The 26,527-nt window shown below is 37.9% G+C and overlaps 1 protein-coding gene across 3 annotated transcripts in view; it reads left to right on the top strand.

Moving 5' to 3' along the window:
• Positions 1–26,527, top strand: part of LOC112156334 (glucosidase 2 subunit beta) — a 167,222-nt gene that overhangs the window by 121,806 nt on the left and 18,889 nt on the right. For all 3 annotated transcript variants that reach the window (XM_024288577.1, XM_036216544.1, XM_024288578.2), the window contains exon 12: positions 16,105–16,176. In XM_024288577.1, coding sequence (XP_024144345.1) covers positions 16,105–16,176 — 72 coding nt within the window. The remainder of the gene's footprint in view (positions 1–16,104; positions 16,177–26,527) is intronic.

Below are 26,527 nucleotides of genomic sequence, written 5' to 3' on the forward strand. Positions count from 1 at the left end.
ATAGCAGTTACACAATAAGGCTTTAGTCTTTGGTTTACAATCAGAGGTAAAAAAAAAAAAAAAACATAAACAATATCCAAGATCTGTCACTTTTGCCTTAAGTGAAAAATGAAATCCAAGTCCAGCGCTGATTGAATGTAAAGCTCTTGTCAAACTGTGTGTTTGCATTACGTCTATAATCCTCAGATCAGTGCAGAAATGTTCAAAGCCCAGACATCTGAGAGACTTGAAAAAAGGATGGAAAACTGAAGGAAGACGCATATCAAAAGCTGTAAAAGAGCTTTCCAGTCTCGCGTCTTGTCAGTCATTTTTTGGTCTGTTTTTACCCAAGTCAAACACGCGTAATGGTTCTGATCTACAAACCGTGTTACGCTGAGCAGTTTAAGCTTGGAAGTGGGTCAAAATTTAAGTGTGACCTATTTAGCGCGAATCTCCAAGAACGAAAATGGTGAGGAGGGAACTGGAGCAAATCACTATCAGTCATCCTCAGTGATAATTACTCATCTTAAACGGTGTAAAACACATGTGAACCTCTCACCCTGAAACCTTTTTTTAATATAAGTAAATCATTACTTTTTAAATAAACTAATAAGGATACAAAAGGAGAATTATCTATACAACTGTGAAATAAAAGTGTAAAAACCCGTTTGACTGCAACAATGTCACCTGTATAAGTACGTTACCAACATACCTTGAATTGTTTCATTTTCAATGTCTTATTACGCTGCATCATCTTTTTTACAAAATGATAAAACCAGAGGAATTTTATTTGGGGCCCTACCATTATATTCTTAAGCCTTTCGGAGTGAACTATATTCATCTATCTGATTATATATTACATTTGTAACACTAAAAACAAATTATTTATGAAATATTAGTTATATTTCGTGAGTTTGTTCCTACCCGGAAGTAAAACGGCTCGATTCCTGAAGCTCCGCCTGCCGCTGCGTGCTGCTGCTGTCTGCGTCATGACGTCATCCCAAACTAAATTCGTGTCTCTGTATTTATCCCACGAAAATAATCCAAACTTCTTCAAAGATGGATGCACATATGATATATTTGCCTTTAGTAGGTCGCTAAACTCCTCCACAACACAAACACACGCGGCTTGTGCGCGGCTGTGCGGGACCAGGTGTTAAGGTGGCGTCTTAAGGTAGCGCCGCGGAAATAGTAACAAACACCTATTTGAGCTGGAATTTACTGAAGACGGGACACAACTGGAATATATACGGTATTCTGCATCTAAAATTTGATGTTTTTTTTCCGCTGATTATCACTGGTAAGGGGATAAATTGAGTGTTGTGGGGGGCGGAGCTTGCACCACAGACTCTTCCTGGACGGAGCTGTTTGAAACGATCTTACATCAGCACGTTTCCAACCGTTCGTTTTCGTAGGAATGGGAGGGGCTGCTGCAGACAGTGCAGGTTTTTAGAGGATTACTCTTAAATGCACGAACGGATTAAAATACTGCTTTTGTAGTTAGGAATGAACAGTAAAATGCATTTAAACCTCAAAAAGTAGACTTTTCATGGTAGGGCCCCTTTAAAGGTCTTCAAGTTCTATTATTATACAAAAATCTGCAATATGTTTACATTTACCATATATATATTTTGGGGCGAAGTTTAAAAATATCTGCTTTAATCTCGGCCATTGCTACATTTGTGCATCCCAACATATTTAGATTTTTGTAATCAGCCACACAAGTTGAGAAGGCTACACCCTGTTGTTAATAGTGACGCTCTTTAACATGGACCTTATGCAGAACAGTGACTGCAGATGAGCTGGAGTGTTGTGAGAACAGATGTGTCACTGTTGCTCTCAAAGCCTCTCATTGTTGGCCTGATTTTTTTTTTTTTTTTTTTTAATTCTCACTTTTAATGTGGCAACACTAATTATCACCTCTAGTCATGTTGAAATAGAATTCTCCACACGTTAAAGTGTTAAAAATTATTTTTACACCTTTCAGAAAAAAAAAGTCAAGCGTTAGCTTGCTTCAGTAAATAGTACTTGATAAGTACCAGAAAAGATATTTGGAGAACGTCTATTAAAACATTTAATGGATGAAATATGTTTTTCTTTCCTGATTGTCATTCAAGTATAAAAATATTTTTTTACTAATAAAATTGCACATTTTAGCAAACAAAATATGGTTACATATGTATCTATAAAAAGCATTTAATTTTACCATCATATAACCAATCTGGGAGTACTTATTTAGAATTCCCTTTTCGTTTTTTATCTATCAAAATCCAAAGAAACATGTTTATAATTTACAATAACTTCACTTGTTTTAGTACCTATATACATTTAAGTTGTTTAAAGGAGGTTTTTACCATCAATACTATTTAAAAATGCTTTTTTTCTCGCTATGTCTTCATGAATTGTCACTTCACATTCGAAGTCTAAGAGAACATTTTTTTCAAAAAGTGAATCTAAATGTCCATGGATGCTGAGTCGGCACTTTTGTGGATCTGTACAGCTGGGTCAGATTTAAAGCAGGTGACTCAGACCTTCGCTGCTGAATTGTTGGCTTCCAATTATTTTACTTCTTTAAACCGCTCGTGGCTTGCATTTACAGTACATATCGGTCCCTGAGTGTGCATCTTTGCTGTTTTGTCCAGTCAGCTTTGCTGCTTTTGGCTAAATCTGAACTACTCTTAAAAAAAAAAAAAAAAGAGTAGAACCGTATGGAAGCAAAATGTTTACAATCATCTTTAACAAATTGTTTGCATTTCTGTTTCATATTTGAGGAAGGAACCATGAGAGATGAAGGGAATGTGCTTTAAATGATCAGCTTCAGGCTGTTTGCTGTATTGGCCTTAGTGATGTCGTTAGAAATCAAATTGACAATTGAAGTCTCACTTTTATTGTTTTCTATCTATATGCATGTAAATGTAGGGATCATTTGAGGGATAGAGGCTTTTTCCTTTTCTATTTGGTCTCTGAATAATTTAGTAGGAAAGCAATCTTTGTTGGTTCATCTTCTTGCCTTTTTCTTTCTTATTTTCAGAACTGATTGATTTTGTGATTTTTGACTCATAGCAGCCAAAGTTTTGTATATGTTTATATTGCATAATTTTGTGCATTTGGCATGAAATGTATTTTCTGTTAATTCTTTTACATTTCCTGTTAGGGCCGGGAATTAATTAAAAAAATGAACAAATTCAACACAAACCTGGAAAAAATGAATCGCGATTAATCGCTATAATTTTTGTTTAAATGTCAGTATTTATCGACCACCTGTTATCTGCGAATAATCACAATATCAAATCACACATGAAACTTGACATTTAGAACATTTATTTTAAATTATTGCTGTCAATCAATTACAAAACAAAATTGGATTAATCGCACTTTTGTGTTGGGATTAATAACGATTAATCGCAATGTTTTACCAGGTAAGATTTATTGGTACACTTATGGTACCGGACCACAGCTCAAATAGTCTGCTGTTTGTGAAAAAGTGATCTAAACCACAAAAATAGCAAGAATTAGGTACTAAAAAACGACTCAATATTTATTTATTTTGTAAGTGACTATGGTGTAGATTGGATAATACCTCACGAAATGTTTTATCGCATGCCGTGGAAGCCTGAACCGCCGAGTTAAAGCAAAGGACTGTTTCTTCGATGAATGTTTCATTAATACATATTCTTTTTTATTATTCGCATGTATTAATGTGTTAATATTCACAGCCCTCGTTCCCGTTCTATATACCTTAAAGAAACATTTCTTAAATATAAAAGCAAAGATGTCGATGAAGGTTCGGATTCATTCAGGTGACATAGTCTTGAAGTTGAGTTGTGGCGTCTGGACTTTAAAAATACATGCGTTTAAGCAGCCATTTTGAATGAAAAGTCTTCCAAAATGCACTTTTCAGGCAAAACTCTTGCACTCATGCCTAGCTACGCACACTTTTAAGACTCTTTTCAGTCTTTAAAATGTGCTGTACATACAAATATCTTCTGTCTACAAATTCCGCGTCCATTGAACTTGTCTTCGATTGCGAAGTTTGGATGGCGTCCCTTTAATTCACGGAATTCCCAACCGTTTGAACATTTATCCTGCAGGTAAATTAGTAATTGCAGTTTGTCCCCAGCTTGAATGAAATGAATCCAAGTCTTTTGCAAGTAGAGCTGTAAAAGAAAAAGACTTGTGAGATTTGCACCAACTGTAGGTGTTACGCCCCTCTTCGGGGGAAGGGACAAAAAAAAGTAAGTAATTTGAGTAAACTAGACGGGGGTTGGGTAAATTGGCCACACAGCCATTTATTGGGGTGACAGGAGTCAAAGCAACAACTACAAGGGAATTTACAAATAAAACATCAAAGGGTGACTTAATACTTCACAGAAATTCTCAGGCTTTGAAACAGAAGAATGAACAGAAATACAATCCCCAAAACATAACTAATCAAAATATAACCAAATGTAACCAAGAACACAAGATTATTTTAACAATGAGGGGATAGCTAGAATACAAACTTAGGAGAGGGAAACCAGAGGCTTTCACTACCTACAGTAGGACCGGGTTGAAAAGAAATTTCTGGGCGGAAACCCTCAATCAGAAGGCGGAGTCAGCAGCAGTGAGGGGGCGGGGCTTCTGCATACTACACAAAACAAATGCAAACAACATTCAGTTTAAACACCAGGAGCTAAAAGCATGTTTACGAATTGTCTTGTAACACATTCTTGAGTGTGCATGTAACAAGTTTTTAAAAGTGCGTTTAACGCATATTTGAATGTCCGTAGATAAGATATTTTGTCCGTAGCTTTAAGCTAAGTCTGAATTCTCTCCCCTTCTTCTTAACTTTTGAAAACTTTTTAGATTGGTACCTTGAATTTTGAAAGCAAATTCTGAAAATAGATTGATTATTTGACAAACACACAATGGCTATAGTTTAAAAAAATGAACATCCACCAAACATACATTCTTTGTTAGTTAGAAGGAACTTTACTCACTAAGAACTTACTCATATACAGGGTTTTGGCTCCAGCATGACCGACAGGTGGAGGATTTTAATAACGTCCTCCATTTCTAGCCTTCCAACAATCATTGCAGCGCCCAGATGAACAGTTTCAAACCGTAGTTCATAAACAAGCTCATGGTATGTGTTTGCTTTTTCAGTTTATTGAAGCTACTTTGAGGCAAGTGTTTATTGTTGTTTTTTTTATATATTTGTGTTTGATAGACTGCCAGCATGTTCATGGACAACAGGCGAGTTTCTGTCAGTTGGAAGCAGTCCAGCCCATGCAATCACACAGGAGAGAAAACGAGTGCAGGATGAAGGGATGGACAGACGTTCATCCTGTTTTTTAATACATTTTCCCCACATTTATTAGCGTAAACACACAAAAGTTTTGCCTAATAAACCGCATAGAGCAATGCAAATAAATGTTTTTTTTTTTAGATGAAGAGACAGCTACAAGAACTGAGACATAAAATCTAATCTCACCAGCAATGTCTATAGTTTCAGTGAAGATAAATGTAAAAATATCGCGCCCTCGGCTCTCATTCATGGTGTGATCTTTTCCAACTGCTCCACTTGTTCTTATTAATCAGGTTTGAAAAGGTACACAGTGTGCAGTAATTGTCTGTACTGTATTTAATCCTCAATAGACCTTTGATTTCTTTCTGATGTTAGGTTGGTGTATTTATTGCCATCTTCTTTACAGTTTTCTGGCACCTATGACCCAAACCAAGGGCAGACCGCAGTACTGTATAGACCTGTTCAGACTGAGCTCAGCATTAAATAATAGAAAATAACTCACATTATATGTTTCCATAGACATTTTGTCTATGCATGTTCGTTAAAAAGGAAATGTGGGCATGTGTGGTCTAAAAACAAGACGAAAGATGTTTAATAAGATGTTTGTCTGTAGGTTTCTTTGGTGTCTCCATTCATGAAGGTCTCGAATGTCAAGTTAATAGTGCAGACTAAAACTACCGAAGGATCTTTAGAGCTAGTTGTCAGGCCTCACAAGCGCTACAAAAATCGAACGGTTGATGATAACCAGCTGTAGATGACATTAATCAGAATTACGGTCACGTGATCCTTGAATTTGTCACGTTCAAGACCGTTTTTTATCTCGCTCTGACACATCACAGAACCCTAGCCACTTGGAAATTGGTGAAAATGTTGAATACAAAAAAAAGAATTTTGATAGTTGAAACACTACTAGTAGTCACACCTATATTTGATGTTACGTTTGAAATAAAGTTTTAAATAACATCCCTGCTACAGGGGTCTTTAGTATATTAAATATAGTTCGACCAAATGACTAAACGGGAATAGAAAATGGATAAATGGATGGAAGATAATCACTATTAAAGACACGAGAGTTACGTAGACAAGAAAATCTGTTATTTAATATAATATAAAAATGAAACATCTATAACATGTTAAAAAGTCAATGAATTAATACAAACATTTTAAGCTCTTGAGTCATTAACAAGCTAAGAATCATTGTTTTTGAAATACATTAACTTACATACTCGTCAATGAGTTGCTGAAGGCTATAGAGATGAAGTGATGGTTTTTCTCTTAAGGTTTGATAATAAACAATTAACAATGTTGTTTTATTCTGAGAGGTCACCTCTGACTTGTGGTGTGCTCGTTGAGAGTAAACAGTGCTACCTGCAGCCATTGTTGATGTTGCTGGAGTTTGCAGTGTAACCTTCAGTGAACTGCGCCCACGCTGCCACATAGCAGTCTAGTGGCAGATGTGCTTAATTGCTGTTTTTCTTCTTTCTTTCTTTTGACAAGATCTCAGTGAGGAATAAATTAGCTCATTTTTTTTTTTCTCCTTGCATCAAATATCCAGACCTACTGGGGAGGCTGTGTCATTGCATGAGTTAACTGTAGTTACAGTTGTTCTCAGTAAAATATTAACTGTTTTGTTTAAGAAAAAATAAAAATAGCACCCCCTTTTTATCTTTAAGGTTTAACGATATTTTATTTTATGAAATCTAATCCAATCTAATCTAACAGATGAAATCCTGAGCAGTATCTTTACTTAAACCAGGTGTAGACAACATAACCTTCCCAGCTTATTTTCCTCTCTTTTGGTCTTGTAGCTTCTGATTGGCTGGAGACTCCTCATCCATGTGATCAGTGGTGAATGGGGAAGTCTGATATTGAAAACCAATAGGATTGTAACCTTTAAAAGAACTGTCTCTAACACACTAAATAAATCAAGATTGAACTTATAGCATGTTCAATGGAACAAGGCCACCAGATACTGCATTTCAAAGACCCTCGAGTTTCACAGTCGTTCTGATAATGTTGACTCACCTTTATGCTGTGTTATCACCGAAAAACACGTTCTCATTCCCAAGTTGTCACATATTGATGTTTGGTTAACGTCCCCTCTATGTCACTTTTTGACGTTTTGGGTGTTCCGAACTTGTTGTTCTTTGACATGCTGGTTGTTTGTAAAATCAAGGGTCCGCAACCCTTGAGATGCGGTACCGTACTGGTACACAAACCTGGTGCTGATACCCTAACGCAGCACCGGACGCAAACCAGTACCGAGTTATGTTACCGGTGTGCTACGCGTCCCAGTACTGGACCGGTACTAGACATGGTACCGGATGGGAACTGGTATCAGGTTAGGGTACCAGTACTGGGTTAGGGTATCGGTGCAATGGTACTTGACCGGTTCTAGTTTGCGACCTGGCGGTCGAGGATCTGTGATGGAATGGGAACAGCCAGCATGTCAAGAAACGACAAGTTGGGGACACCCAAAATGTCATTTTTTGACACGAAGGGGTCCTTAACCAAATGTCAGTATGTGAAGACTTGGAAAGAAATGTCCAAAATTTGACTCCAAAGACTTTGACACAATACGCATCTTGTGTAAATGCTAATTCAGTGGCGTCTGCTACACATTAACCCTTGTCACCTATAAACTACACCAGAATTAAAAATTGGGTAGATGTGAAGGCATATAATCTATCACTCTGTCATTAAAAAGTGACTCCAGAAATCAACGTCCAGAACTGGAAGTCCTTAACCCTAGCAATTGTGTTTTTTTAAGCTTTCATAATATTTTTTCCACAATTCTGAACATTTTTGGATTAGGGGTTCGGGTAAGTTGTATAATTTCCAATTCCGGGCGATGATGTCAGGCGCCATCTTGTCTGCAGCCAGGTCTCTCTCTGCAAAAGTTGCATCCTGATAAATAAGCATTTGTAATCCCTGATTCCCTTCATTTTATTGGTAGAAGGTAAACCAAAAACAATGTTTGTGATAGGCCCTTCTACTGTTTCAGTGTGTAGACTCACAGAAAATGCAATGTCAAAGAACATCAGCAGAGAGTTGGACAAAGAAGGAATCTGTTTTAGTAGCTTGCGTTTTAAAAAAATCTTTTTCAGGTCACCTTAGGAATTAGATTTAGATTTCATTAGTATTGAAATATAAATCTAGCATTGTTCAAGGTCAGACCTTACAATATATAAGAGTAGTGACAAGAAAAACAAAGAAGCCCTATCTTATTTTTATCCTAAGAGACTACAATGCTAGACGACTATGTTAAACTCATGCATTTATGGGAAGAAAGTTGAAAAAAGGCTTCACAAGTATGTCACGAAGTAAGTTAAAGGCGGTAACAAGGGTGCTCGAGGTTTTATAAAATACAATCTGAGCAAATCACAAGACTTTTGGGATGGTGTCCTTTGGGCGAAGGGGGTCAAAGTTTAGACAAAGGATTGGCCATAAACTCCTCTGTGTACCCAAGGATTTCTGGAGTAAAATGTGCCGCCATCTGTTTAACAACTAACCTTTGGCTAAAAGTGGGTCGAGCAACAGGATAGTGTTCCCAGGCTTGCCAGAAGGTCTGCGACAGAGTCGAGGCTTTGCCAACGAAGGTTGCCAATAGAACTTACAGGGACTGAAATGGCAGAGTTGGGTGGGGGGTGGGCACTTAAAGAGCTACAAGTAAATTAGTGTCTGCAAACCTTGATGGACTAAAACAAATCTGTAAAGATAAACAAATGAAAACCTCATTCTTATTTCTCGTTTATTAAATCTGAGCGTAAACATTTTTAACCCTCGCGAAATATCAAGATCATAGACGGGTCAATGAGCTTGTAGAGTGACGACATTTATTTCTACAGGGATACTGCAGGCAACAGGTTGTAGGAAACACACAAAATACAAGACTAAATTAGAGGTGAAGTAGGTGACACTCAGGTGCATAGACGAGATTTTTCATTTATGTGACCCTTCCCAAATCCAACCGACTACACAAGAAGCCCCATAAGTGGTGTTCATGGGATACATGTGGGCCATAAGAGTGTCCCATACAGGTTTACCAAGTTTTCACTCACACACAACCCACAATCAACTGTAAGGGCAGTTGTTTCTAAAACTTTCCTAATGACTAGAGTACAACGTACGGTCAACTATTTCCATTAGCCTTACGAATACTTCACAATACACTAACCACACACACGAAATGGTATGATCCCTTTTAAAATGAGACTTAACTCCAAGACATGCCTGTGCTCCCCTTAAGTTGTACCATGTATGGGTCACTCCTCTCTTTGACCCTCCATGGGCCCAGACCACCCAAAAAAAACAACAAAATCCACGCATTTTACTCCAATACCCATAGTTTCACCCCACTGCTGCCTTTTTGGTAGTAATCTTTCACCAAGATGGTGAAAAATGGGATACAACAGCCTTGTTTCCACTGAGCGGTACGGTACAGTTCAGTATGCTATTTTGAGTGTTTAAATTGTTAAATAGACCAATGAAAAAGTACCGACCCGTACCCGCGCCTATTCGTTATAGATCCATAGAAAAATGGAATGGAACAGTTGGGGCACAGTTGCTCTTGCTGTTGGCAGAAAAGTGTTGACGACATTAAAAGCACCAATATAGTGCTAAGCTAGCATTTGCAACAGCGTTATTCTTCTTAGCCGGATGCAATCGTCTTTCTAACAACATTAAATTCCTGTTATACACAATGCACCAGAAATAAAGCAAGAAAAGGACAAGATGCTAGATGACCTCCATTGTTTTTGTTTTTCCAGTTGTAGCACTACAATGACGCAATGACACGCTAGCGGTCTACACCAGGCTTGCGCCATGGGAGCGAGGCTTAACTGAGTGGAAACACTTGCCAGATACTCAGAAATACAGTTTTGATTACACTTTTCTATAAAAAAGTGTCCTTCATCATCAGAAAAATACCTCAAGAACATGTTAAAAAGACCAAAAACACATCTTTAAAGATAATTTCACATAATAAAACAATACATTCAAAAGGATTTTGAATGAAACTGTATTTTTTTTAGACTATAAATGCTTTGTTTCGTGGTAACCTTCACTGTTTAAAGTTTTTTTTTTTCTACCCTCTGGTAAGATAACCATAAATCAATATTATGCCATTAAAATCTGCTTCTAGATGTAATAAATATACAGACTTTTCTTTATAATATATAGATATTTTGGCTTTGTATTTCTACCCTCTGATTTAAGTAGGACAGATCACCTTTATGTCTTGTGGTGTGATCATATAGATTTATTTAGACTTTGGTATGATTTTGCTTGAGAAAGGTGCGGTGGTACAGCAGACCTTTGGCCTGCTGTCGGATTCGGTGCAGAATGAAAAACCTGCCCTCAGGGGCTGAGCAGGTTTCATCTATTCTCTGCCTCGTACCTTTCGGGGACTCTGGAAAACCCCCCGCCAGAGATTTATACAGCGATACCGACTTATTATGGCAAGTGTCAGAGCCGCATTGTCAGACGCTGACAGATCGAAGCGAAGGACACAGAAGGAGACACCCCGTGGAGCTCAGCACCGCCGCGGAAAGTTCACCGTTGTCATTTTTGATCTGAAGCATCCAATTATTATCAAAAGTTTAATAAATGACCGTCTGTGTCTCTTCTTTCTGTCTTAATTGTATTTGGTATCCTCCCCCCCACCAGTGTCCCTCTTGTTTCACATAATCATCTGTCATATTTGCAGCCTGTGCAGTTGGTGATTCATATGCACGCCGTCACCAGCACACTCTGATTCCCTCCCACTCTCTTTTTGCGCACTTTTTATTTCTTTTTATCCTCCAGTCGTGCCCTTCCTTCTGTCTTTGTCTTTGTTCTCCCTGGTGTTTCTCGGTCTTACATTTCCACTGCTGCCAGTCTTTCTTTTTTTTTTTTTTTTTTTTCTCCTCTGAGCCTTCGTCACCACATGTGCTTTTCAGCCAATAATTCCCCCTTCAGTGCCACACTGCGCTCATTGCTAAGGATAGCTGGGGACAGTTTGTGTAAAAGCGTCTGTTTGACCTTTCATCAGTGCTCCATTTATGTAACGCAGATGGCAGAAAGCGAGACGTCGCTCTTGCCGGCAAACAGCTAATCAAGGCGCACCTTCAGCCGGAATATTAAGCCCGGCATATCTAATATCTCTGAACTTTTTTTTCCTCCCATAACCGGCGACACATTTATCCCTCCTGCTTTTTTTTTTGTTGTTTTTCTTGCCAGAGGCGACAAATCCAAGGTCAGATTGCACTTCCCAACATTCACACGAATACTAATTTAATTTATTTGTTTACCTGTTTGAATGTCTTCCGTACGGCAATGACGACTCGGCTAAATTGAACGAAGATAAAAATGTGCTACCTCAAGGTAAGGAGGCAGATGTGACGACGAGGAGTTACAAAGACGACTTATCGGATAGTCTTTTCTTCCGTTTTTTTAATGCTAATTTAGTCTAGAACAGGGATGAGGATACTTCTTATCTCGTGTATTTTTTTGTTCCTATTTTAGTGCCAATTGGACCAGTTGGTTAAAGTCTTTTAGCAAAAGACATACACTAAAAAAAAACAGTTTTTGTTGTGCTGGAGTGATTAGAAAATTGACTGACTCAAAAAGCAAATTAACGTGAGAAAAACAACAAATCTTCCAACACCAGTGCAAAATAACTTAAAGTCAGTGTGGTGCACCATTTCAGAAGATACACCAGCATTACTGAGAAAAAAAAACATGAATATAGATTTTCAATATAATTTATTCCAGTGTCACAGGCTAGATTGAATTGTTTATCAGGCCACATACAAGCGGTCTACACCACGCATGTGCCGTGAAAACAAACCTACAAAATTAGAAACAAGGCCAACTTGAACAAATTGTGACTTAAAGTCTCGCTCTGATCTTCTCATGATCTCTTGTAAAATTGTTCCCTTTGGTCTATATTTATAATCATATCTTTTTGTTTTGCTTTGTAACTCAATACATGTATTAAGTATTAATAAAGTAATTTATAGCAAAGATAGTTTGAGAACTAGAGGAATTTTTTTACCATTTTCTTTTTTTTTTTTTTTAGAGAATGGAAATTGGAGATTTTTGCCGATATTTGATAGTTTGCCCTAGATTATATATTATTCATTTTCTCTATTAATATTTATTGAAGATGTAAAAATAAGTTAGAAAAAGTCAAATTTTTACTTTTTTGGTGCCCAACCTTTAAACTGTTCATCAGTCTGGCTCAATAATTGTGTGAATCCTTTTAGTAAAATGTAAAAAAATGTACATTGACAGAGAATCAGATGAAATGAAAAGTGGAGATGCTGAAGTTGACTTCCACAGGTTTGGATAATGTAATTTTCATAAAGTGGAAGATTACCAATAAATGGGTGTTCGCTCCATCAATTGAGATAATTATTTTCTTAGAAAGCTGTTTTCCAGGAACTTTCACTGAACGCCTTTTGCTGCAGGTAAGTTTCCAGCAGCGTTTAGAAACACTAGAAGAGTTGCATAAACTGACAGATTGTCACAACATCCTACATGTTGGTTTGCTGCAGATGCGCTGGTGCTCTGATGCGCTTAGAGAGTTTGTGGTCAAAGCACAACTATATTGGTGCAATCTGTCACCACAAATGTTCATATTTGCCCATTGCAATGATTACATTTTTATGTAAAACATCTGTTAGTGTTTGATATTACCTTGGAACCCTGGTCTTTGTGTTTCCCTCATTAGTTAACTCATCCCTCTCCAGGAGGTTTGCTTTCACTGGATTTACAAACGTAAATAGACATTTGTGTAAACTTTACATGTTCTAACTTTTTTGTTGTCTTTTTTTGTGCATGGTCATAAAACATCCTTTATGGGTAAAGCAGTGTTTGCTAGCTCTATTCTCTAGCTACATTGTCCACCAGGCGGCTTGCTAGCGTAGCAGGCTCGATCGCTCCAGCTCCATTGGAAATTGTAAATAGAGGCACCTGTTGTATTAGTTTTTCATCAAGTTCGGACATAGATGCTGGGTCCGCATAACCCAAAATCTGGGTCCAGTTTCAGACCGTGGTCAGCCAGTTGGTTACCTCTGGACTAAGGCCTTAGTTGGTGATTCTAAATTAGGGCCTCGAGGGCTGGTTAGTCTGAACGACTTCCAGATACCCAAGCTCTACACCTGACTGATTACTTGGGTCAGGCGTGTCCAGCCGACTAGAACATGCCAGAGCAGGTTGTGTTGGAAAACATGTCGCCCCTTGAGGTCTGGAGTTGCCCATAACTGCTCTAAATGGTCCCTTAGGTATGTGTGGTTGTCAGTGTCTCTGTGGAGCTGTCTGCGGACTATGGACCTTTGCCCAACAGTAGCTTGGTTGACTCTAGCAACCAAATGACCCCAAACAATAGTACAGTGGGTTTAGAGAACTTCTTAGCAGATTATATAAGAAAAGTGCTACATAAAATACTTCATAATGGCTGTTAAAGGTTCTTCTTTTATGCAAGAGGGAATAAAAAAGCATCCTAGACAAATTTGACCTTGATTTCGATCAACGAGCAATAAGAAAAGGTATCACAATCATACAAATGGCGGTTTTATTTGTATGCCTTGACATAACTTCAAAGTAATATCATGTACATTTTTGGAAATAGAGATATTTCACAGCAGAAAGCCTTCACTCACAGCTGCCATGAGAGAAATTCTCATGGTGCAAAAGTACCAAATGTCAAGGCGATTGTTCCTGAGTTAATGTTAGACATAAGAATCCCATTTTCGGTAAAGATTAAAAGCTATAGATAAATCTGTAAACGAGGGGGAGGGGGTATCCCAATTGAAATGGACGGATCACATCCAGATTAAATGCGTTCAATTCCACCCAGTGAAGATAACAGAATAACAGTCGTTTACGTCTCCTACCACTCTCTCAGATGTTCAGGACTTTCCCTTCCTTTTTTCTTCTCTTGTAGCTTTTGATCCTCTCACTTTCCAGCCCACATGTGCAGCCCGCCACCCTTTCCCACTCATTCCACGTCTTCCTCTCGTTGCGCCAGCCTGGGCATGCTCCTCTGTATTATGGCAGTCAGAGTAACAAGTCAAATGTCAATGAAAAAAGCCCCGTTGCCTTTCTCCCTGTCAGTTCCACCATCGCGGCTCTTTGATCAGCTTCTGGAGCCGGCGTTCATTCGTGCCTCCGCTCTCTGGCTCGGTCCCCGCCAAGTTTATTAGCGCCGGCCTCGGCTAATTGTCAACTCCTCCAGACTCGCCTTTGCTCGAGTGGACGAGCTGCGGGTGGGAGGGTAAATGGCAGCTCCTCACCACTCTCAATGGGTAGCCTTTCAACTTTCGAAGTATCTTTATTTAGGCCGACTTTTATTTGACTTTTACCGACCCAATTATGGCTCTCTTGCCTGCAGTGCTAGTTAGGATCGCGGAGTGCTTTGGTTAACACAAAATCTGAGAGTGATAACTGTGCAGGGCCCCACTCACTTCTATACTGATGCTCATTCTTTTAGGTTATGTCGATTTGACAACTCTACAAAGTTTCATTCCAATCTTATTTACACACACACTCTGGAGTTAAATTCTGAGGCTGTTAACACTAGAACTACCAATTGACAACATTATTATTTGGTTACAAAAGTCATTGACCAATAGGATCCTGGCTTTTTTTTATTTGGGATAAATCAAAATCAATAATTTTGGCTAAAAACTGCATAATCCTTATTAAAAGACCATTTGGGATGCTTTCATATTAGATCAAAAGAGGATTGAAGTGGGTCCTTTAAAGGGTTTAAATAGGTGTGTGTATCGTTCTCTCACACACGATTCGATACACATCTCGATACATGATCCACAAATACATTCATAAAGGATTCACCGAACTTTCTGCCGAAACGATACAGTCCGATTATTTTACAAAAATATTAAAATCTAGATATTTCTTTGTCATATGGCATTTAAAGCTAATAGTAGATAATAACTGACAGAGGAATATTTTCAGGTATGGACTTGGATACATTTTTAATACATATCTAATCTGTATCTAAGATTAGATATGTATCTATCTGTATATAATATCTTTACATCCCTAATTTTAAACCTTTTTGGTGCCATTTTTATTCACAGGATAGTCGGGGACAGAATCAGTCAAATTACCTTGAAAAGCTTTCAAGTCATGAGACTCCTATGTGGTTTTAGATTTATGATACTAGTACTTACTGTACTCTCATCTAGGGATTCAAAAAACTAGTCAGTTGTTTGATTAGTTATTAATTATTAGCTCAGAAAATTCATTAGATCCAAAAAAAATAAATAAAGTCCCTTTCAAAAACAAGTTCCTGTTTATTTTCTGACAAAAAAAAAACAAACGTCTTTTTGGTTAGTTTTGACACTAGGAATTCATAATAATCCAAATCACTAGTTATGTAAAAACTGAAATAACCGTTAAAGATTACCCCTTCACACTGTATGTCTCTAATTCAGAACATACAATTTAATTTAGGACACCACTTCATTTAGCCTTACCTTAAAAGAAAAAGAAACGATGAAGAATTCTTTCTATATAATTGGAATTAAATGTAGACACAAATATGAATATAAAATAATATTCGAATAAATTACTTAAATTTGGGACTTGACTTGAGAACTCAAAATTACACAAATGCCGTGATATTGAGCCCTATTTAAGCTTTTTATGGTAAACAATAACTGTGTGGATATTTACTTAGATTTTCATTATTTTTCATCATGTCAGCATATTATTAACTGACTTATTGGATTGTAGAAGAAAAAAAGCCCCACATGTACAATTTGTGATGTTCAACTAAAGCATTTCGCGATGACATCTTTTGCAATGTGCTTCCGTGTCCCCTGCAGGTATCTGTACACCCTTTGCCCGTTCAGTCACATCACACAGAAGAGTACTGCAGGAACCGAGGTCTCATTGGGGTAAGTGCCTCAATCACTGTCTCTTTTATTCCCTTCATGAAAACCCCGATCGATTCCAAGCCGGGATATGTCGGGGACGGTGGAAACGTGTCGAGGCCATTATGTCAAATTAAATGTTATTACGCCTTTTTCTTTCCCTCCGCACACTTTTACAACTCCTCAGATGTTCTTTGTGTCCTGACATTTAGATTATCAACCACACGATATTCACTCCTGTGATATGTGAATCTACAGAAAGAGGGTTGGATTTTCCTCTAATGAAGCTTTGCTACATTGAACCGTTTGCGTAGACAAAGTCAAAAAAGGTCATTTTTGTCGACTCGTGGATTCCATTTAAATAAGGTAAATCCGTTTCATGATTGGCCTTGAAAGAACCTCATTATTGCCTTTTTTATATTCTTTTACAGTCTTCATGACGTAGAATACCTTTAATATTTTTATTTTTGGCCTTCTTACAGCCTTCATTCAGTCATTAACACATCTTTTCATGAAAGTCCTAATCCCTTTTGATCAATGATAGATGGGGCACGTTTCATTTACCCGCTGCAGTTATTACTTCTCCACTTCTAAAGACTTCATTTTCTTCAGAATGCTGACGTGCCGATGATTGACCATAACCTTGGGGGTCGGTTGTGTAACTCCACAGACTTGAGTGTCTTTTTAAATTACACTCGGTCCCCACAGACGTACGACTTCTGCTGTTGGAAGACTTTTTTCAATTCTTTGTAATCTAAAGAACAAAATGCATCAAACACACGGCGTCATGTGACTCCTGGGATACACACCTGGAACAAATAAGGAATATTATTGTTGTGGTTTTAATAACCTTTTACTCCTCAGAACTGATGCAATGAGTAAGTATTTGCAATAGGTAGAGCTGGTAGTGCTAATATTACCTATTGGTCTGACTAAAAGCTCATTTTTCACTAGCCCAGCTGTCAATAATTTGATCCAAAAAAATTGTGAAATAGGCAGGGCCAGCAAGGCTTTAAACTTGTTCTATCCAGCAGCTGAACAAACGGAGTCAAAACCTCTTGTGTTGGCAGATTTAACTGTTATATTAGGGTGTTGTGACTAATTGGACACAGGAGGAGTATATTTGTATAAACCCCTTTTGTGTTTCAGGCTAAATTTTATTTTTGCAGCATTGTTGGAATGTGGAATAGTAGAGTCGAAGGCTCACCTGTCAATCAGAAGAACACACCCATGTATGAATTGACATCTTATACTGTATATAAAACTAACTAACTATGTTAATGAAATGTCCAACACAGTATAACTGATTGTATTATCTAAGTACAAAAGCAGATAATCTAATGGAACCAAATGTGTCTCAATCAAGAAGTCCGAATGTTGCTCTTTAATTCTTTCTGAAAGTGAGTGTGAGGGACGTGGGAGGGGCCTACAGCTGCACCTATACCTCCTCATTGCCAGTAGAGAACAATTATTTTTTAATCTTTAGCAACAGGGATTTATCCTTTTTACTGCTACTTAAAAAAAAAAAAAAAAATCAAAATAATAATTTTTTTGCCCTGTTAACGTCTATTCTCTTAGATATTAGTACCCTATTTTTACCACTTAAAGCAAACCGGATTATATACAGTATTATCAACAAATGGTAATTAAGTGGTTTATTTTCATTTTTCAAAACACACCAGTCATAGGGCGCATTAAACCAAACAAAACAGTCAGATTATGGACTGTGACTACACCAAGCCCTATAGTGACCAAGATACAGACGATTGGTCAGAAGGATCGATAGGAAGTTTTTCTAGTGAACCGTGGTTTTCTTCATGTTTGTCTCTTTCGTCAGTAGTAGAGACAACAACATGACACTAAAGTCACACTTTATTGACAATAACTCAACGTTGTTCAGTTATAACACATAAAATACAAAATAATACCTTTTTTCATCATCATGTTGAAGCAAAAATCTGACTACGGTACCCATAATGCTCCAACAATCCATCAAGTAGTGCAGTTTGCTTACCAAAGCTGTACTAAATGATATGATACGATAATTAATCTTTCTGGAAACCTACACTAGTGGATCTGTGAGAAGTCTTAGAAATAGTTTCTACCAAACAAGCAGATCTGATTTCTGCTTCTACATATTGGTGACTGCTTTTCCAAACACAAGGTACAAAGATTTAATAGAAAATGTGCAGAAACAGTGTCAAAACGCGCTCTTTTCTTGGATTGTGATGTCGCCTGACGAGGCTCACCGTCTGTTGCCAGTTAAAGTTAGACGTTGCAGCTCATTTATTTGCAGTTTTCATCTCAGAGAAAGACACCCGTTTCTTTCAGGTGGATAATTAGCTGAAGTCCAAAGCGGGGCCGCGTTCTTTTTTGCACCGGCGCCTCTCACACCTACTCACATGTGCGGCGAACAGTCGAGCACTTCATCGTGTTGTCAGTGAAGGAAAGACGGGGGAACAGAATGCTAAATGTGAGTAATGTGACCCCCACACCCCGGCTGCCTGTCACTCATCGCAGTATGGAAGGGCAGAGCCACCAGAAAGAAGGAAACCTCTGCCAAAATGACATGAAAAGAGAATTTCACTTTTTTTTTTTTTGGAATAGCTTAGTGATTTTGTTCATGGCAAATCTCTAACAGAAAAATATTATTGAAAGTCCCACTCCGATTTTGATGTATTCACAGCATTCACTGTGGTATATTAACTATGATTATGTATTTTCCGGAGTATAAGTTGCACTTTTGGGAGAGCAACACTTAATCCCAAACTCAGCATAATGCTTTGTTCAGCATTATTCACACATCCCGAGTATATGTCGCACCCCTGGCCAAACTATGAAAAAAAGAAAGCGATTTATCTGATTTAACCAGTGCAACAAAAATGCAGAGCTATATAGGAGCTATTCAGCTGTACAGTTGCAGAGCAAACAATGAAAACGAAGACGTACATGAATCTAGTTTTCTACGAGTGGATGCATCAGAATAGAATGGAGAGCGGAGCTTACATTCTATGTAATTGTTTTTTTTTTTTTACTCATTTGAGTAAAGAAATACTCAGAAATGCAAATTAAAGCTTGTATTTCTTTATAAATGTTCTCTATTATCAGAAAAATACCACAAGAACTCCAAAAAACACAATTTAATCGGAGTGGTTGAGACTGGATGCAATATTTTTGTTTCACAGCTAATGTTAGCTAGTGAGAGTAAACAAAGGGATGATGGGATATGAGTGCAGGCTTACCTCGCTCAAATGGAGCCGCACACAACCCAGAGGTTAATTTCTGATGAACTCTTGCCATTCTGCAGAAACTATGTCCTAGAAAACTACAATAGGTTTTCTTGATTTTGGCTAAAAACTGATGATTGGAGAAGAATTCAATATTTATATGAATTAAAAAAAAATCTACAGTTATAATACTGGGTTCCCGCAGGGTCTTAAAAAGTCTTAAAACCATTGAATTCATACATTTGAAAATACCACCTTAAAAAGTCATCAATTTTCAAATCCGAGCCCTAAAAATTGTGATGCTTTAAACTTCTTCGTTTCACAGTTCATGTCAAAAATTAAACTTTTGGATTTAGCAATTAATTTGATCAAATGACATAGCTAAACAGCGGAAGAGCCAGTTGTTGCACCGATAGCAATTGTTGGTTTGAAATAAGAAGCATGCTAATGTAAGGGACTGGTGGTGGAGGAGACCAGGCTTGGTGGCAGACACATAACATATTTAACTGAGACATGACAAAAACCATGGTAACCAAAACAGTGCCATAACAGAACAGAGCAGATGGCCGGACACCGAGTTACTGAAAACCAGACCTGTAAATAGACTAAGGTTGATTAACTAAATGAAGACAGCTTTGGATGATTTAACCTGAACGTAGTGAGACTCATAGGGAAAAAAGAACACAAACCCAAGCATAGAATCCTGACAGTACCCCTCCCCAAAAAGGCAGATCCCAGATGCCCAAAGGGGACCCTTAAAAGCGAAAAGCAAAAAAGTCAAGAAAACAGCTCAATAACAGTTAGATTTAACTTGAAAAAACTTGTAGGAGCCTCGTAATAGTAGTTTTAATGCACACAAACCATTTACTGGTGATTCCTTTAAGTGTCTCTTTACTACATACTATTCTGATTCCATACAGTTGATATTAACGCTCTCAGAAACGGGGGATGGGGATTCAAATGACTCGCGGCTAACACGGTGGGTATAAAGTTCATTTTTTTATCCAGACACACCATCCGTCAGACCGCGCAGAAGATGGCAGGGACTCCTGATATCAATCTGCATGGAGGCATCCTCCTCCTCCTCCCTGGGGAGGTAGAGGAAGGAGTTTGGGGGAGGGGGCGCTTTGATTTAAACGGCAGCATTTATCACACCTGCTCCAGGCTCCGAAAGGACAGCCATGCGAGACGGGGGATGGAGGAGGAAAACAGCATTTACATTTTTTTTTTTTTTTTGGAAAGAGGGCTTGTCAATAAAGCTGGAACTGTCACCAGCGGTGACTCATGAGAATTAGACTTTGTGTCGTGTGAACTTCTTTAGATGGAGCGCCATTTTTAATAGGTAGATTTGGCGTCGACTCTTGTTGTGGCTCATGGCCAGTTCGGGTTTTTGTTTCTAAAGCTTTGCTTCAAGCTTCATTTTGCTGCAAACTACAAAAATATGCTGTAAGAACAATAAATCATCTGAAGATTAATGCTTTTTTTTTCTCTTTGTAGCTGTTGCTCTTGAAATCGGAGTAAAGATTTTCTAAAGGCAGAGCAGTCATACTGTATGCTCCCAATTTTCTGTAAATGTCGATATTATACAAAACATTTTCCACCTCTTGAATTCCAATATCTCTGTTTTGCATTTTCTGCCTTTCGGCCTCAGCGGCTCAGCCGCTTTTCGGAAAATGGCTATTGTAACAATAACATCAGCCGCCATAATGATAATAGAGTGCAGGAAAATGCTTGCATTGCCACAAAACACCATCTCGGCGTGACAGCGTCGTACATCTTCGTAATGTCCCCCGCTGCCCACCCCGAGCCTCCCGGCCGCAACCGGAGGCGTGCGGGGCGGAATGAGGGAGTCGCAGACGAACGGCGAAATGAAAAAGCAAACACATCAGCTGATCTTATGCTTACATGGCCTCCATAATGCAAAAGCCTCCAAGTTGACTGTTTTTTTTTTAAGAATGTTTAATTTATTCCAAGACCTTATCACATGAGTTTATTCAAATTTTTTGCTGTCACTGTGGTTGCCTTGTGTTTAAAGGGTGCTGGTGCAATTCCCATTGTTAGCAAATTATGTTTAAAAGTTAAAAGATATATAGTTTTGCTCAATAAATCAAGAATCACAAGATTCGACACAGAAACAGTTCATCTAGCTTATCCGATACAGTCTTTTTAAGGTTTTTACTTAAATACATAGATGTATATTATTCATTTGGAATTAAACTATAAATAAAACATGTATGCCTTTTAATAAATTAACATTAGAGCTTTAGCCCCAGTGTTGATATCCGTTCGACAATAGTAACTCTTTAATTGTTTGCTCAATTGTCGTAATTCCAGCAGATTCTAACGTGGAGAATTTACGTTATTGCGTCAACGGTCAAATAGTATGTTAAAGAAAGTATGTTAGTAAGGTGTTGCTGGTGGCATCTCAGATGTTGAAGGGTTTAAGGTTTACTTTTTTACTGACATTTTGTACTAAACAAAATGTTTAGTACATCACAGCTTCAGCTTTAAACGTAATAATGACTTAATTGTATTTTTATGTTTCATAGGATGCAATTAATAAATTGCACACATAGGGTTTTTTTTTTACCAATGACATGTTCTTTGAGTTTTTACAGAAGTGCTGCATTTTAGGGAGTTCAAACATAGAGTTGAACGCTATGTCTACCAGGCCTCCACGTTATGAGGAAAACTTGAATTGTGTGCTATTATCAGTATTGCAACTACTATATACTTTGCGATACATGAACAAATGGAAAAACCAATAACGACTAATATATCATCTCCATTTCACTGCTACGGTTTTCTTTGAATAAAACTTAAATTATACTGCAAGTTATCTCAATAGGAGACGAGTAAGAGAGATATAGTATTACCTTTCCATCAAACTCATTTTGACAGGTGACCTTTGACCCGCACATTCCAAAGTGATGACTTAACAAATTGATATAAAGTTTATATCAAATTGTTACGTCATCACTTTAGAATGTGCGGGTCAAAGGTCACCTGTCAAAATGAGTTTGATGGAAAGGTAATACTATATCTCTCTCTTGTATGTCGCAGACCAAGGAGAAAGTATCTAGATTTCAGGTAGTACTGGCCAGAATCAATATGGACAATAATTAAGAAGAGTAGGGTAGTGTTCTCTTGGGCTTTTGTGAAGACATAAACTTTTCTCCATCTGTGCATTGTCCATCCATCCATCCATCTTCCTCCGCTTCATCCGGGACCGGGTCGCGGGGGCAGCAGTCTAAGCAAAGATGCCCAGACTTCCCTCTCCCCGGCCACTTCCTCCAGCTCCTCTGGGGGGACCCCGAGGCGTTCCCAGGCCAGCCGAGAAACATAGTCTCTCCAGCGTGTCCTGGGTCTTCCCCGGGGCCTCCGCCCAGTGGGACATGCCCGGAACACCTCACCAGGGAGGCGTCCAGGAGGCATCCGGACCAGATGCCCGAGCCACCTCAACTGGCTTCTCTCGATGCGGAGGAGAAGCGGCTCTACTCCGAGCTCTCTCCGGGTGACCGAGCTTCTCACCCTATCTCTAAGGGAGCGTCCAGCCACCCTCCGGAGAAAACTCATTTCAGCCGCTTGTAGTCGTGCATTGTCTCTTTTAAAAATCTGACTTATATTTCATAATTTTACACGTTTTTCACTGTAAAAGTTTGAATTAAAAACAATAATTTACAATTGTACCTCAAATATTTTTCGTTTATTTTTCTAAAATTGTTTTATATTATTCTCGTTAGATTGTGACTATTTTCTTAAAGTTTTATAACCTTATGCTTATAAAACTTTTCTTTTAATTTCACAACTTCCTTCTCATTAAATCTTGACTATTTCTTCATAATATTACAGTTTTATTCTCTTACATTTTTTACTTTTTTCTTTCAGTTTTATGACTTCATTTACAACTTCTTTCTCTTTAATCTTGACAATTTTCTCACAATTTTACAATTTCTTTCTCATACATTTCATAATTTAGCAATTTTATTTTTAATTTTACTTTTTCTTGTAAAATTTTGACTGTCATCTCATAATTACAGACTTTTTACCTATAACTTTTTGAACATTTTTAATATTTTATCAAAATTCTACAAACATTTTTTTTGTAATTTTAAATATTTGAAATAATTGTATTATTTTTTTCCTTTAAACATTTTGTTTATTTTTCAAATAATTTAACAACTTTATTTTGCATGATTTAATACTTTTTTTCCCCTAAAAGTTTTGCTTTTCTCACAACTGCATGACTTTATTTTTGTAAAATTTTGCCTATATTCTCATTTTTTTTCGCAACTTTAATCTCTTTTTTTTCTGTTTTAGTTCAAAAAATGCTGAAGAGAAAAGGCAGATTTATATTCTGTAATCTGGGGAAAATATCTTTACTACATGACTGTCAAATGAAACAATGTTACACAACTAATAAAGAAAAAATCTTACTATTTCAGACTAATGACAGCATCCTTGAGGTCTATTTGAGCACAGAACCACAAATCCTCAGGACATACGGGAACATCCAGGAACTAACATTTAAACCACCTCCTACTGACAACCATAACAACTTAAGGAACTAAAAAAAACCCTCATGCAAGTCAATGTCATGCCTGGCTTTAATAACCTTCCACCAAGAATAGAAGCACATCTGAAATATTAATGGAGACCATGTCAAGTGCAGCCCAGAATAAACACGTGGAAACGGCTACTGCTGAGGCTTTCAGAGCCCCAGTCCGATGTCTTCAGTTCATGCTGTATCACACATCCAAACATGGACTGTGTGAAACGTCTACAACTTAAAGATGTACCTTTAAATGTTTAGACTTGAACAAAATGGTAGATAAACGGATTCTTTTTATGGTGACGCAAAGGAGGATTTGAAATCCTCCATGGAGGAGGGAAGGAGTCAGCCGAGAGGTCATCCAATGACTTTTTTTTTGTTTTGGGGCTCCTGGGAAATCAGGTGGCCACGGCGTCGGGGTCAGAGGGGTCAGCGTGTGCTGCTCCACAAGGTTCAAGGATCCAGACCTCCTTTTGTGCTGGGGTCAACCTGCTTTACACCCGTAATCACAGAGAGCACACAAGGAAAGTTGGAGAGGAGGGAAAAAAAAAGAAAAGAAGAAAATTGTGTCGTCTGGCGAGCAGCTTGGTTGTTCACCTTTCGCCCTTGAAAGCCCTCCGTTCGACAGACCGAGCCGGGAATAGGACAAACATTCAAAACGGGTACAGAGGAAATGAGGGGACGATCTTCACACTGTGATACAGACCGTGTAGAGCAGGGGGGTCCAAACTTTCTATAAACCATTCAGCCTGCATTCCTTTTTAATGACATTAATGTAAATTAACTATGGATTGATCATTTTAATACAATGGTATGCTTTTTACTTTTTCAGAAGGAACACAAATACATCATTGTTACCAATATTACTGTGACATTGTTAATGTTTTTCCATTCCCAGTTAGCTTGTAGTTAGTATGTCACATCTGGTAGTGAATATATTGAACTCCTTGAAAACAGCTACAGTTTCTTGATGAATTCAGTAGATACAATATGCCAACATCCACTTTCCTTTTTTATTTCCAGCTTAAAAAGAAGCTTAAAAAGTGTCACCAAATGGTCGAAATACAAGTTTATGAGATATCATAGTACTGACTTGCATGACAGTCGGTTAAAATGTGAACATGGCTGGTGTAGAGCTTGAAAATGGAGGATTTTTTTTATTTTATTTTTTTTACTTCTTTTGATCTATTTTAGTGGTCTTTTATTTATGATTATGCCGCTCTTAATTTAAAAAAAAACTGTAGTTTTCTAGAACATAGTTTCTTGCATAGCCGCAGTAGTTCACTAAAAATTCACCTCTGAGTTGTGGGAGGAGCAATCCCTCTCCCCTCCCCATTATTAAGAGTTCCTTCTGTTTCCATACTCTCCCACTATCTTAATGCCACACAAAACCCCAATATAGGTCTTCTGTTATTAGGAAAATGCTACAAAAACATGTTAAAAACGCACAAAAGATCATTTTCATTTGAGTGGGTCTTAAAAACCCAAATTGCTCCATGTTTTTTTTTTTTTTTTGCCCTGCAGTCCACTAGGGGCAGTAGAAGAGCTTTTCCCACTCATTTCAAAATGGCCGCTTCCATAGTATCTCAAAATAAATTTTGGCGGGAAAAGCTAATATTCTAAACTTTATGATTAGAATTACTCTTCTATTGTTATTAATTTCAGGAAATGAGTATTTAATGTATTGAAAGATTGTAAAACTTGTGATAATTAATTCTTTATAATACAGTTACGTGGTGTTAAAAACGTCAAATTTGAGACAGTCGGAAGGTAAGGGGATTTTTTTTCTAACATTTAAACTAATCAAACCACCCAACTTATAATGATACATCTAATTAAAAATAATTTTCAAAGAAAAAAAAACACCCAAAACAGGATTTTCATTGCAGTGGCTCTTTAATCAAATCCAGGGAAAATGGAGGACTATGTTTGTGTGTTGATGGGGGGAGGGGCGTCTATAAATGTTTAGTTACTTTTTCAGGCTCATATCACTCAGTATTCAAACCCACAGGTTACCCTTGAACTGCTTCTTTTTTTTTTTTGAACAGTAGGTTGTCAAACATGAAAACAGTGGAGAAGTGAGGTAGCCTAGCAACATTGAAACCATAGTGAATGGCTGTGTGTGCCCACTGCGAAGGAGCCAGGCAGTTGAAATGGCAGCGCGGAGCAACCCCAGAGAGAGTGGGCTGCGCCGGCCACGGCGAGAAAAAAAAAAAAAAAACGCACAAATGGGGTGGCGGTTTGCAGGTTTGCAGCACATTTGCTCCCTACAGATGTGCCTGTTTTTTTGACTGTTTAAAGGTTTGACTTTCAGACAGAATTATTGACCTCGCTGTGCAAAACTTGATGTTATTGTGGAAATTTGACCAAAAAAAACACAATGGAGTGAATGCCTTCAGGCTCTCAAAACCCCTCCAGCAACCTCAGTTTGAACCGCTTCAGCTGATCACGTTTTCTTGTCACCGAAGGCGAGAAAAGGAGCCTCCACTCTAAGAAGATTTGGTCATTTCTCAGGACAATCTTCTTTTTCAAATAAAGAAATCTCCCTTCATTTTTCCACATTAATTACTGCCGTTTTTTCTGCAGCGGCTGCGTT

Source organism: Oryzias melastigma, linkage group LG18 (genome assembly GCF_002922805.2).
Source record: "Oryzias melastigma strain HK-1 linkage group LG18, ASM292280v2, whole genome shotgun sequence".
NCBI classification, from domain to species: Eukaryota; Metazoa; Chordata; class Actinopteri; order Beloniformes; family Adrianichthyidae; genus Oryzias; species Oryzias melastigma.